Source organism: Salvelinus alpinus, chromosome 4 (genome assembly GCF_045679555.1).
Source record: "Salvelinus alpinus chromosome 4, SLU_Salpinus.1, whole genome shotgun sequence".
Classification (NCBI taxonomy): domain Eukaryota; kingdom Metazoa; phylum Chordata; class Actinopteri; order Salmoniformes; family Salmonidae; genus Salvelinus; species Salvelinus alpinus.
In genome coordinates this window covers 21,374,787-21,389,077 of record NC_092089.1, presented here as the reverse complement: position 1 = coordinate 21,389,077, position 14,291 = coordinate 21,374,787, and the positions used below count along the sequence as shown (strand labels likewise).

At 45.9% G+C, this 14,291-nt stretch overlaps 1 protein-coding gene across 4 annotated transcripts in view; it reads right to left on the bottom strand.

The window, feature by feature from the left end:
* tax1bp1b (Tax1 (human T-cell leukemia virus type I) binding protein 1b) overlaps positions 1–13,978 on the bottom strand; it is a 32,514-nt gene extending 18,536 nt beyond the window's left edge. For all 4 annotated transcript variants that reach the window (XM_071395993.1, XM_071395994.1, XM_071395995.1 and 1 more), the window contains exons 1-3: positions 13,786–13,978; positions 7,649–7,842; positions 267–369 (exon numbers count right to left, since the gene is read on the bottom strand). In XM_071395993.1, coding sequence (XP_071252094.1) covers positions 267–369; positions 7,649–7,825 — 280 coding nt within the window. In that variant the 5' untranslated portion in view covers positions 7,826–7,842; positions 13,786–13,978. The remainder of the gene's footprint in view (positions 1–266; positions 370–7,648; positions 7,843–13,785) is intronic.
* Between the last annotated feature and the right edge of the window lie 313 nt (positions 13,979–14,291).

Below are 14,291 nucleotides of genomic sequence, written 5' to 3'. Positions count from 1 at the left end.
GGATCTCAGTTTCAACCTTTATCAGTCAGATCCCTTTTCTGGTCCCAGTCCAAGTTTACCTATTAATAAAGAACGCAATGAACACAATGAAAACGATCTTGTTAACACCAAAACAAGAAATCCCTTAATGGGTAGAGTTTGGTATTTTACTGTGTTGGTATAAAAGTCTTAACAGCTCTCGGAGGGGCCAGGCCTCTTGACTTGAGGTTAGAAAAAGTGTCAAAGTTGTATAAAACCACGGCGCAGTCAGTGGTCCCAAATCCCACCTTGAAACACCACGGCTCTGTGGATGGCAGTGCCCTCAGTGTGGTCCTCAGGAACAGGACACCACAAGAATGTGTAATAGTCCCTCGCTGTGCTCCATCCAACCTGCAACACAGAGGAGTGGGGGGGGGGGACACAATGCACCACATCACACACAGGTTGTACCTAAAATGGCACCCTATTCACTACCTAGTACACTACATCACACTACCTAGTGCACTACATCATGTACTACGCACTACATAGGGAACAGGGTACCATTTGGGACATAAATACAGTAATAATTGAGCAAGTTAGTGGACAAAGAAACCACCCAAAGCTATGAAACAGTATCCTGCCTACACATGACACAGTGGCATTGTAGCCACCCTGAAGAAGGCACAGCGATGGCGAAACGTTGCTGTTTTAACCAATAAACGACTCAGAGTTTATATAGAGAGTGTGTGACTATGTATTTTTATAGCTTACAGTTTATTCGCCGTTAGTCAGCACCTCTACACTAAATTATTTTCTCTGGTTGTACGCCAGCTCATGCTTTTTATTAGCCAATATGGAGCTACCACAATCTAGAGGAATGGTCCTATATGGTGTCGATATGGGTCACAATCATGAAAACCCTTTGCAATATAAAAACGTAAACACCACTTAGGCTAGGTTATGTGAAGGTTTTATATGTGAAAAGGGGGGATGGTTTCAACATTCCTATATTCCTGCGTGCCACGTGTCGTGTATGGCCTATAATGAGGCCCGGCCTCGTCAACATGCTCCGCTGCGGAACAGCGGCAACAGCTCACCTCAAACAGGAAGGGGAAAATAGGTGAAAATGTTATACATCAAAATGGAAACCAAGATGTAATTATGATGGCTGGTGAGGGGGAGTACAGAAAATACATCCAGAATGTCAGCCCAAGGTCATAAAACTGTCAAACGAAATCAGGATCACAGTGCTGCCTGGGGTTCCAGGTCTAGGCTACAGGCTCAGTGCTGCCTGGAGTTCCAGGTCGTGGTTACAGGCTCAGTGCTGCCTGGGGTTCCAGGTCTAGGCTACAGGCTCAGTGCTGCCTGGGGTTCCAGGTCTAGGCTACAGGCTCAGTGCTGCCTGGGGTTCCAGGTCTCGGCTACAGGCTCAGTGCTGCCTGGGGGTCCAGGTCGCGGTTACAGGCTCAGTGCTGCCTGGAGTTCCAGGTCTCGGCTACAGACTCAGTGCTGCCTGGGGTTCCAGGTCGCGGTTCCAGGCTCAGTGCTGCCTGGAGTTCCAGGTCTAGGCTACAGGCTCAGTGCTGCCTGGGGTTCCAGGTCTAGGCTACAGGCTCAGTGCTGCCTGGGGTTCCAGGTCTAGGCTACAGGCTCAGTGCTGCCTGGGGTTCCAGGTCTAGGCTACAGGTTCAGTGCTGCCTGGGGTTCCAGGTCTAGGCTACAGGTTCAGTGCTGCCTGGAGGGTCGAGGTCTAGGCTACAGGCTCAGTGCTGCCTGGGGTTCCAGGTCTCGGCTACAGGCTCAGTGCTGCCTGGGGTTCCAGGTCTAGGCTTCAGGCTCAGTGCTGCCTGGGGTTCCAGGTCTAGGCTACAGGCTCAGTGCTGCCTGGGGTTCCAGGTCTAAGCTACAGGTTCAGTGCTGCCTTGGGTTCCAGGTCTAAGCTACAGGTTCAGTGCTGCCTGGGGTTCCAGGTGTAAGCTACAGGTTCAGTGCTGCCTGGGGTTCCAGGTCTAGGCTACAGGTTCAGTGCTGCCTGGGGTTCCAGGTCTAGGCTACAGGTTCAGTGCTGCCTGGGGTTCCAGGTCTAGGCTACAGGCTCAGTGCTGGCCTGGTTGGTCCAACTATGATATACACGACACCAAAACAAGCCTGGTCGGTCAAACTATGATACAGACAACACCAAAACTTGAATCTAACCATTGAGACTTTATGTAAGCAAAAACAAAATCTCTCACAGTTTGTTTACATATGGTTACAACTTGACAGTATGTCTCACTCCTTACATCCGTCTGACCAGCTTGTTTTTCCCCACTACCGCATCATTGCTGTGTGTGTGTGTGTGTGTGTGTGTGTGTGTGTGTGTGTTACAGATGCTCCTGTGCTACGCTACAATGATGCCAGTGTTGTTGAGAGTACCCTGGGTAGTTGTCCCTGGGGGGCGTTCCCACTTCCAGCCGTAAAGAACAGGAAGTTATTAAAGCAGGCACATAGTTAGTGACTGTCATTACAGAATGAAGGAAGGCTAGTAGCAGTAGGCTTTACTGCAGTAACACTCATTAGTGGTGAGAGAGGTGAGAGTCAGGGGCTGAAGAGACTCTGAGGACTGGACTAAAGCACCTTTCACAGGACCAGAGGGCCTAGTCTGCCCTGTAAGCATCCACATTTACAACCAGGAGATGAGTGGATACAGCGTGCATACATGGGTCTAATCATGCTGTAAACATAGACTTAATCCAATAGGTCTATTGGTGGGATAGGTTGGTATAACAATAGCGTGCACAAAGTGAGAATCTTGAGTTCCCAAAACAGACCAAAGCCATTTAGCTGATCCAAGAGCTAAGCTAATTATACCCTTTAAACATGCAAAACACATTCTTAACAAAAAACATTATGCCAACATGCTTAAAATACTTCCCATAAAACCCACCACGTAATGCCAGCCCACTGTTCTTCAGCAGGTTGCAAGTTAGGGACTAGTAGCTATCACAGTACACTGCAGGTTAGGAACTAGTAGCTAGCATAGTACACTGCAGGTTAGGGACTAGTAGCTAGCATAGTACACTGCAGGTTAGGGACTAGTAGCTAGCATAGTACACTGCAGGTTACGGACTAGTAGCTAGCATAGTACGCTGCAGGTTAGGGACTAGTAGCTAGCATAGTACGCTGCAGGTTAGGGACTAGTAGCTAGCATAGTACGCTGCAGGTTAGGGACTAGTAGCTAGCATAGTACACTGCAGGTTAGGGACTAGTAGCTAGCATAGTACACTGCAGGTTAGGGACTAGTAGCTAGCATAGTACACTGCAGGTTAGGGACTAGTAGCTAGCATAGTACGCTGCAGGTTAGGGACTAGTAGCTAGCATAGTACACTGCAGGTTAGGGACTAGTAGCTAGCATAGTACACTGCAGGTTAGGGACTAGTAGCTAGCATATTACACTGCAGGTTAGGGACTAGTAGCTAGCATAGTACACTGCAGGTTAGGGACTAGTAGCTAGCATAGTACACTGCAGGTTAGGGACTAGTAGCTAGCATAGTACGCTGCAGGTTACGGACTAGTAGCTAGCATAGTACGCTGCAGGTTACGGACTAGTAGCTAGCATAGTACGCTGCAGGTTACGGACTAGTAGCTAGCATAGTACACTGCAGGTTAGGGACTAGTAGCTAGCATAGTACACTGCAGGTTAGGGACTAGTAGCTAGCATAGTACACTGCAGGTTAGGGACTAGTAGCTAGCATAGTACGCTGCAGGTTAGGGACTAGTAGCTAGCATAGTACACTGCAGGTTATGGACTAGTAGCTAGCATAGTACACTGCAGGTTAGGGACTAGTAGCTAGCATAGTACACTGCAGGTTAGGGACTAGTAGCTAGCATAGTACACTGCAGGTTAGGGACTAGTAGCTAGCATAGTACACTGCAGGTTAGGGACTAGTAGCTAGCATAGTACGCTGCAGGTTACGGACTAGTAGCTAGCATAGTACGCTGCAGGTTACGGACTAGTAGCTAGCATAGTACGCTGCAGGTTACGGACTAGTAGCTAGCATAGTACACTGCAGGTTAGGGACTAGTAGCTAGCATAGTACACTGCAGGTTAGGGACTAGTAGCTAGCATAGTACACTGCAGGTTAGGGACTAGTAGCTAGCATAGTACGCTGCAGGTTACGTACTAGTAGCTAGCATAGTACGCTGCAGGTTAGGGACTAGTAGCTAGCAGGTTAGGGGTAGTTAGCACAGTACGCTGCAGGTTAGGGGCTAGTAGATAGCACAGTACCCTGCAGGTTAGGGACGAGTAGCTAGCAGGTTAGGGGTAGTTAGCACAGTACGCTGCAGGTTAGGGGCTAGTAGATAGCATAGTACACTGCAGGTTAGGATCGAGTAGCTAGCACAGTACGCAGCAGGTTAAGGACTAGTAGCTAGCATAGTACACTGCAGGTTAGGATCGAGTAGCTAGCACAATACGCAGCAGGTTAAGGACTAGGGCTCCCGAGTGGCGCAGCGGTCTAAGGCACTGCATCTTAGTGCAAGAGGCGTCACTACAGCCCCTGGTTCAAATCCAGGCTGTATCACATCCGGCCGTGATTGGGAGTCCCATAAGGTGATGCACAATTGGCCCAGCGTCGTCCAGGTTTGGCCGGGGTAGGCCATCATTGTAAATAAGAATTTGTTCTTAACTGACATGCCTAGGTAAATAAAGGTTAAATAAAAGAATCGTAGCTAGCATAGTACGCTGCAGGTTGGGGACGAGTAGCTAGCATAGTACACTGCAGGTTGGGGACTAGTAGCTAGCATAGTACACTGCAGGTTACGGACTAGTAGCTAGCATAGTACACTGCAGGTTACGGACTAGTAGCTACCATAGTAAGCTGCTGCAACAGTTGAAGGCGTTCTTGTTTGCCATGTTTGTTAGCATATAGCCTAGTCCGAGGCAGGAACCCATCTCCTGTTTCTGTCGCATGGGGCGGCGCGATGTAAGACCAAACAGGTAGGACAAGTGGATAATGAATCAGGCAGCGGGGCTGTGCTCTACGACAGGATAATTATAAAGGCTGTGTTTGCCTGTCCTGGCACTCCTCTATCACGGTTTGTGTGTGTGTGCGCTCAACCGTTCCAACAACAAAGAGCCATAGACAGATAGAACAGGTAGAAGACACGGTGCTGCCTAACAAGAGTCTGTCAGTGTCTGTCCCCCACTGCTCTGCTGCCGATGCTAAATAAATGGTTGGATGAAATGTTTTGTTTATCTTGGCGAGTGGTACCGCGCTATTATGACGTTTGTTGTACACGACTATTGGTTTGGATAGCCTAGGTACATGTTCAAATGTTCTGATAAACTAGGTTAAACCATGGAAAAGCAACCTTTCAGTTAGTGGCCCAGTGCTCTAACCGCTAGGAAACCTGCCACCCTACACACCCAGTATAGTTTTAACACCCTATTGCTCTACCCTATCATGACTTATCAGATCAGTGCAGATGAAGAGAAAAAGACATGGATAGGAAACCATTTCAGGCTGAAAGATAAAGACAAAATGTTTATCGGAGTTCATCCGTTATGAGGCGATAGCAGCTCCAAATCACTAGGGGGCGATAGCACCTTACAGGCTGATGTATTGGACCCAGCCATGAAGCAGCACCACACAGCACAGCTCTGGGGACAGTGAGTGAAGTAGAATTTGATAATAATAATCTGTGTTTTGGTATGAGGCCTTAATCAAGGTTTTAAAAATAAAATGAGCGTTTTTATCTACTTCCACTGTCCTCCAAGAGTTGCTGGATTTCCTCTTCACTTCAGTTTGGTCCTCAAGTTAGGTAGCAGCAGTGTTCTTCCCTTCCCACAGTGAGAGAGTGAGTCATGGTCCAGGTATCTGTCCTCCTGTGAGTGCTGCCTGGAGCTCAGCTTGGCACCCCAGCCTCCTGTCTGTCAACACGCCCGGGAACATTTACATGATTTATGTTCCACACTGCTCTGCTTTTTCCACCTTGGTGAATTAGCGTGTTTGGGGTTTGGGAGAACTTGCACCACTGCTGCAGTTAGGTGCTGTGGTATGACATCGCCATCAGACAACACTCCAATCAAATCCCCGACTCCAATATTTCAAACAAATTCCCAGATGTTCCCTGATCCTCCCCCTTGTGTCGGACGCTGCGTTCCAAATGACACACTATCCCCTACATTGTGCTCTAAAGTAGTGCCCTATATAGGGAACAGCGTGCCATTTGGGCCAGTCGCAGCCCCAATATAACAACAAGACTGACTGGAGTTTGGCCTCCTCTCTACCATGCTACACTTCACACAGAAGATTAAACAGCAGGTTCATGTTTAAAAGAAACTTGTGTTCTGCTTTTATGGAGCCAGTTTATGGTTATGGTTTAAACTCAAACTTAATCATTTTATCCGTTCAATTAGATATAATTATATGACACTGAAAGTCACTTTTTACTGAAGGCTTCTGCCATACGCTCTGATAAAAAAAACAAATTCTGCAGTGCCATAAAAGTACAGAGAAACAGAAGCAAGCGTGTGTGTGTGTGTGTGTGTGTGTGTGTGTGTGTGTGTGTGTGTGTGTGTGTGTGTTCATTGAACTGCATTCAATCCAGCCCACATAGAGAGAAAACAGAAACAGACTGCTGCTTTGATCTGATGAGATGTGAGCCCAGACATACAGACCACCTCTCATCATTTCCACATCTCCTTTATAGTAGCATTCCTGCTGCTGGTCTACTGCTGGAGGAAGCCCTCGCCCCAGCTCCACTCTGCCCACCATCTTTCACTACAGAAGTGGCTCAAATCAATAACTGCCAGTGCATTGGATTTAATGTGCTCCTATAACCAGATCCATCTGGGACACGCCAGTCTGCAGAGCAGGACAAAAAGACCCCCCCCCCTCCCTTCCGCTCTGCCAACCTCACTTTTCATACTGAGAGTACAGCTGCGCTCAAACACATTGGTTACAGGACATGGTTTACCTTACTTTAAAAAACGCATTCTTTTTTTCTTCTTACATAAGTAAAGCAAAACCTCTCTCAGATAAACCAGGAGTCTTGAGAGTTCAGTTAAGTACTAAATGGCACCCTATATAGTGCACTATTGTTTACCAGAGCCATATGGAACTTGACCAAAAGTAGTGCCCTATAAAAGGGGATAGGTAACTATTAGGGACACACAACAATTCTAATATGCTTGCTCACAGCGAGTGGATAGGGCCAGATAGGAATTATAGTTTAGTAGGTGTCCAGGTTCCACTCTAGAAATGTAATCAAGTCTGGAAGACAGATGCACTTGGTCCTTTATAATAGAATTGACCTGTTATGGGCAGATGAATCAGCAACATGACATTATTATTCTACACAGTGTGGCCAGGGGTACTTCCTGCTTACAGGCTTCAACGATAACACGATGACCATAACTGACCAGACTAATATTATGGAACACATTGGGAACTAGCCTGGTCCCAGATCTGTCCGTGCTCTTGCCAACTCCATCGCTGTGGAAAAATGTTTGGCGTGACAAGGTGTTGGCATGATAGCATAAACACAATGGCACTCAGGCCAATTGGGAGGAGATAAATAATGGCAGATTTGGAATTGTGTTTGATTTCTGTAAGCTGAAAGTAACCCTGTGTGGTGTACGCTATATTACTGCGTCCACCTTAAAAGAGACGCATGGGAGAGGAAAGAGAGAGGACGGACTCACCTTGAATATGCCAACCCAGTCCTTGTGGTGTGGTTTGATGAACTGGGTGAGAGTATAGTGACACTCTAGAGCGGCGTGGGGCAGGTAGCTCTTCCCCACGTTCTGGAAGATGACGTGTGCAAAGTTTGACGTGTCCATGGCACTGCCTACTGATGTCCCGTCCAGGAAGAGAGCCATCGGTCACTCAGCACAGGCTGCATGGGAAGAGGAGGAGGACAACAGAGAGGCATGGGTCACTCAGCACAGGAAGAGAAGGACAACAGAAGTCCTCTATTCCAAAAAAGGAAAGGTGACAGCATCTTCTACAAATAACTGCAACAAGGTTTTCAATTCATGGTGTTCTTTTTTTTTCTTTTTTTAAGCTGAGACGTTTCAACCGTATGTCTTCTTTTAAAGTGTCTTAATATTTCTAAACAAAGCTCAGTCTCCAGAAGGGCAGATGACAGTGGGCCTATTAGTCCGGTACATTCAGTTACGGCTCATTAGTCTGTCATAAAGATATTCATCTCTAGTAGCTGTCTGATAGGCTCATCCCGGACCAGAAATGCCGTCATCAATCTTGTCCATATAGTTGTTGCCGTGGCGTACTGTTGCTGCCGCGGTGAATATGACTACTGTTGCTGCCGCGGTGAATATGACTACTACTGTTGTTGCCGCGGTGAATATGACTACTACTGTTGTTGCCGCGGTGAATATGACTACTACTGTTGTTGCCGAGGTGAATATGACTACCCTTCCGGCGCCGACAGAGATGGCCACCTCGCTTCGCGTTCCTAGGAAACTATGCAGTATTTTGTTTTTTTTACGTGTTATTTCTTACACTGGTACCCCAGGTAATCTTCGGTTTTATTACATACAGTCGGGAGGAACTACTGAATATAAGAGCAACGTCAACTCACCATCATAACGACCAGGAATATGACTGTCCCGAAGCGAATCCTGTGTTTTGCATTCCACCTAGGACAATGGATCTGATCACAGCTGGCGAACCTAAACAACGTCGCCGTAAAAGGGGCAAACGAAGCGGTCTTCTGGTCAGGCTCCGGAGACAGGCACATCGCGCACCACTTCCTAGCATACTACTCGCCAATGTCCAGTCTCTTGACAACAAGGTTGATGAAATCCGAGCAAGGGTTGCCTTCCAGAGAGACATCAGAGACTGTAAAGTTCTTTGCTTCACGGAAACATGGCTCACTCGAGAGACGCTATCGGAGTCAGTGCAGCCAGCTGGTTTCTTCACGCATCGCACCGACAGAAACAAGCATCTTTCTGGTAAGAAGAGGGGCGGGGGGGTATGCCTTATGATTAACGAGACATGGTGTGATCATAACATACAGCAACTCAAGTCCTTCTGTTCACCTGACTTAGAATTCCTCACAATCAAATGTCGACCGCATTATCTACCAAGGGAATTCTCTTAGATTATAATCACAGCCGTATATATTCCCCCCCAAGCAGACACATCGATGGCCCTGAACGAACTTTATCTGACTCTATGTAAACTGGAAACCACATATCCTGAGGCTGCATTCATTGTAGCTGGGGATTTTAACAAGGCCAATCTGAAAACAAGACTCCCTAAATTCTATCAGCATATCGATTGCGCAACCAGGGCTGGTAAAATCCTGGATCATTGTTATTCTAACTTCCGCGACGCATATAAGGCCCTCCCCCGCCCTCCTTTCGGAAAAGCTGACCACGACTCCATTTTGTTGCTTCCAGCCTACAGACAGAAACTGAAACAAGAAGCTCCCGCGATCAGGTCTGTTCAACGCTGGTCCGACCAATCTGATTCCACGCTGCTTCAAGATTGCTTCGATCACGTGGATTGGGATATGTTCCGCATTGCGTCCAACAACAACATTGACGAATACGCTGATTCGGTGAGCGAGTTCATTAGAAAGTGCATCTGCGATGTCGTACCCACAGCAACTATAAAAACATTCCCAAACCAGAAACCGTGGATTGATGGCAGCATTCGCGCGAAACTGAAAGCGTGAACCACTGCTTTTAACCAGGGCAAGGTGACCGGAAACATGACCGAATACAAACAGTGTAGCTATTCCCTCCGCAACGCAATCAAACAAGCTAAGCGTCAGTATAGAGACAAAGTAGAGTTGCAATTCAACGGCTCAGACACAAGAGGTATGTGGCAGGGTCTACAGTCAATCACGGATTACAAAAAGAAAACCAGCCCCGTCGCGGACCAGGATGTCTTGCTCCCAGACAGACTTAATAACTTCTTTGCTCGCTTTGAGGACAATACAGTGCCACTGACACGGCCCGCTACCAAAACCTGCGGACTCTCCTTCACTGCAGCCGACGTGAGTAAAACATTTAAACGTGTTAACCCTCGCAAGGCTGCAGGCCCAGACGGCATACCCAGCCGCGTCCTCAGAGCATGCGCAGACCAGCTGGCTGGTGTGTTTACGGACATATTCAATCAATCCTTATCCCAGTCTGCTGTTCCCACATGCTTCAAGAGGGCCACCATTGTTCCTGTTCCCAAGAAAGCTAAGGTAACTGAGCTAAACGACTACCGCCCCGTAGCACTCACTTCCGTCATCATGAAGTGCTTTGAGAGACTAGTCAAGGACCATATCACCTCCACCCTACCTGACACCCTAGACCCACTCCAATTTGCTTACTGCCCTAATAGGTCCACAGACGACGCAATCGCAACCACACTGCACACTGCCCTAACCCATCTGGACAAGAGGAATACCTATGTGAGAATACTGTTCATCGACTACAGCTCAGCATTTAACACCATAGTACCCTCCAAACTCGTCATCAAGCTTGAGACCCTGGGTCTCGACCCCGCCCTGTGCAACTGGGTCCTGGACTTCCTGACGGGCCGCCCCCAGGTGGTCAGGGTAGGTAACAACATCTCCACCCCGCTGATCCTCAACACTGGGGCCCCACAAGGGTGCATTCTGAGCCCTCTCCTGTACTCCCTGTTCACCCACGACTGCGTGGCCATGCACGCCTCCAACTCAATCATCAAGTTCGCGGACGACACTACAGTGGTAGGCTTGATTACCAACAACGACGAGATGGCCTACAGGGAGGAGGTGAGGGCCCTCGGAGGGGGGTGTCAGGAAAATAACCTCACACTCAACGTCAACAAAACAAAGGAGATGATTGTGGACTTCAGGAAACAGCATAGGGAGCACCCCCCTATCCACATCGACAGGACAGTAGTGGAGAGGCTAGTAAGTTTTAAGTTCCTCGGCGTACACATCACGGACAAACTGAATTGGTCCACCCACACAGACAGCGTTATGAAGAAGGCGCAGCAGCGCCTCTTCAACCTCAGGAGGATGAAGAAATTCGGCTTGTCACCAAAAGCACTCACAAACTTCTACAGATGCACAATCGAGAGCATCCTGTCGGGCTGTATCACCGCCTGGAACGGCAACTGCTCCGCCCACAACCGTAAGGCTCTCCAGAGGGTAGTGAGGTCTGCACAACGCATCACTGGGGGCAAACTACCTGCCCTCCAGGACACCTACACCACCCGATGTCACAGGAAGGCCATAAAGATCATCAAGGACAACAACCACCCGAGCCACTGCCTGTTCACCCCGCTATCATCCAGAAGGCGAGGTCAGTACAGGTGCATCAAAGCAGGGACAGAGAGACTGAAAAACAGCTTCTATCTCAAGGCCATCAGACTGTTAAACAGCCACCACTAACATTGAGTGGCTGCTGCCAACATACTGACTCAACTCCAGCTCACTTTAATAATGGAAATTGATGGGAATTGATCATAAATGTATCACTAGCCACTTTAAACAATGCCACTTAATATAATGTATATGTATATACCGTCCTCTATATCATCTACTGCATCTTGCCATATTTATGTAATACATGTATCACTAGCCACTTTAAACTATGCCACTTTTATGTTTACATACCCTACATTACTAATCTCATATGTATATACTGTACTCGATACCATCTACTGCATCTTGCCTATGCCGTTCTGTACCATCACTTATTCATATATCTTTATGTACATATTCTTTATCCCTTTACACTTGTGTGTATAAGGTAGTAGTTGTGGAACTGGTAGGTTAGATTACTCGTTGGTTATTACTGCATTGTCAGAACTAGAAGCACAAGCATTTCGCTACACTCGCATTAACATCTGCTAACCATGTGTATGTGACAAATAAAATTTGATTTGATTTGATTACTGTTGTTGCCGTGGTGAATATGACTACTGTTGTTGCCGTGGTGTGCATGACTATGACACGCTCATCATCCCTGACTAGAGTTGACATGGGTTGGTCTGTTACGGTCTGTTCCCCAGCTCTTCACTAGACTATGAATTCAATGACTGAACAAGCAGAAAGTTTAACATACCAACATCATAAGTCGATCTGGATAAGAGTGTCTGCTTAGTCACTAAAATGTCAAATGTAATCTAAATGTACCAACAACAAAGGTCTTATCTAAAAATGCAAATCAAATTGGTTAGGACGGTGTTCTTCCTGTGTTTAGCTTTGCAGTGTGGTTGGTTCACACAAAGCAGCAAGGATACCATTTCATTCAGACTGTTCTTATTTAGTAATCCAGATACGGCCTCCAGTTGTTTCATCCGCTGAGACCTCTGAGGAAAGAACCAAACTAAAGGTTGTCGGTATATTTAGACAAAGGACTTGATCAGCGACCACAGTGAGAGAACATTTAATGTCCAAATGCTATTCCCCATATAGTGAACTATAAAGGGTATAGATTTAGTCTGGCATAAACTGTCGCCTAAATGTGCTGATGTATTCCTCTGGCCACAACATCTGTCAGCATTTTCCCTGAAACAAGATAAGATATTCTACATTCCACACTGTTGCAATGAGAAAGAAGTTAACAGTCAAAGGACTGCAAAAATGCTGTCCACGTTCTCATTCTCAACAGATAAAAGTTATATCACTGAAGTCTAGCTAAAAGTCTTATAAAGGCATGTAGGCTTTTTTATTTTATTTAACTAGGCAAGTCACTTAAGAACAAATTCTAATTTACAATGATGGCCAACCAAGACCAAAACACCTCATTCGGGGCCTGAGATTGGGATAAAAATGTTTTGGAGAAGAAGAAAAAACATACATCATGACAAGAGAGACACCACAACACTACATAAAGAGACCTAAAGATCAAACAAGATGAGCAGGAATTTCCAGTCTCTCTGTTCAGTCACAGTGACGTGTTCAGGAAAATGGTGCACATGAGAAGTATCTGAGACAACATTGGTAAATAGAGAAAGAAAACACAGACCAGAGGTTGTAATCTAGACAAAACACACACCACTTATTCTCATACTAAATAATGTCTAAAAACAGACTCGTACTAAAACATTTCCAAATTATACAATTCATCATTGCCAGACAATAGCAGAGCATTGTTCGACATGTCAAATGTATGTGACCTAAAAATATATATATACTTAAATTATACATTTATTATATGGATTGTGATGAGTGACATGAACCTACCTAGTTTGATTTTACAGTTTTACAGTTGATAGCATCTTTATCTGAACTGTTGACAACCCAGTGCGTGTGTCGGTAAGTGTGTCAGTGAGTGTGTTAGAGCCAAATGAATCACACAATGATGTAACTTTATGGCTAGCTGACGTTAGTTAATGTAATGGCATTATAATTAACTGAGCAAGTATCATATGGCTTCCAGACATAAATATAGCCATGTGACAAAACAAAGAAAAAGGCCTCGCTAAATCGTGTAGTTAAACTAGCATCCTGCTGCAAAGTGCTTGTTGAGGCTAGTAATCTATCTAACATATTGCTAGCTAACTCCTTAAAGATAGCCTAGCTCGTTTGTTCCTATAGCTAGCTAGCTTTAACAGAGATTAATGACTATTCTCGAAAGCGTGATACGGGGCAAAGACTTCAGCCAATCTTGTACTATGTCCTCCCAAGATAGCGTGAGTTGTCCGTCCACCCACTAGCTAACTAGCTGTTTGCTGCCCTGGCTTTGTCAGGGACCCTTTGGTTTGGCTAGTTAGCAAGCCAGTTAGTTCGTTAGCTAGCATATCAAGTTACCAGGACAAGACGAATACATTTTTCAATAGTTGTTCTCTTTTATCGACAAGAGCACATAAGATGATAACATACCCATTTGCCATGCTGAAGAGTAGAGGAAAACCAAAGATATTCGTCAAAACTGTTATTGACGCAGTTGCTCGATGTTAAACGCAATCCCCGTCTTCTCTTCCTGGAATAGAATAACAACATTAGCTACATCACTTCCGGAAAAATACCGTTATTTGTCATGTGGGAATTCCAAACTTGTTAACAATTTGTTACATTGTTAACAACGTGTTGCTAACTATCTGAAAAATAATGAATGGTACAATGAATAGATTTTTGACACACTTTCTGTTACAGGAATGAAACTCTGAAATTTGAGTAGGACCCTTCAAAATGGTAGATGTCAATATATTTGGGCCATTTAAAAAAAAAAACTTTATTTAACTAGGCAAGTCAGTTAAGAACAAATTCTTATTTACAATGACGGCCTAGGAACAGTGGGTTAACTGCCTTGTTCAGGGGCAGAACGACAGATTTTATATTTATTTTTTTAACTGTAACCTTTATTGAACTAGGCAAGTCAGGTAAAA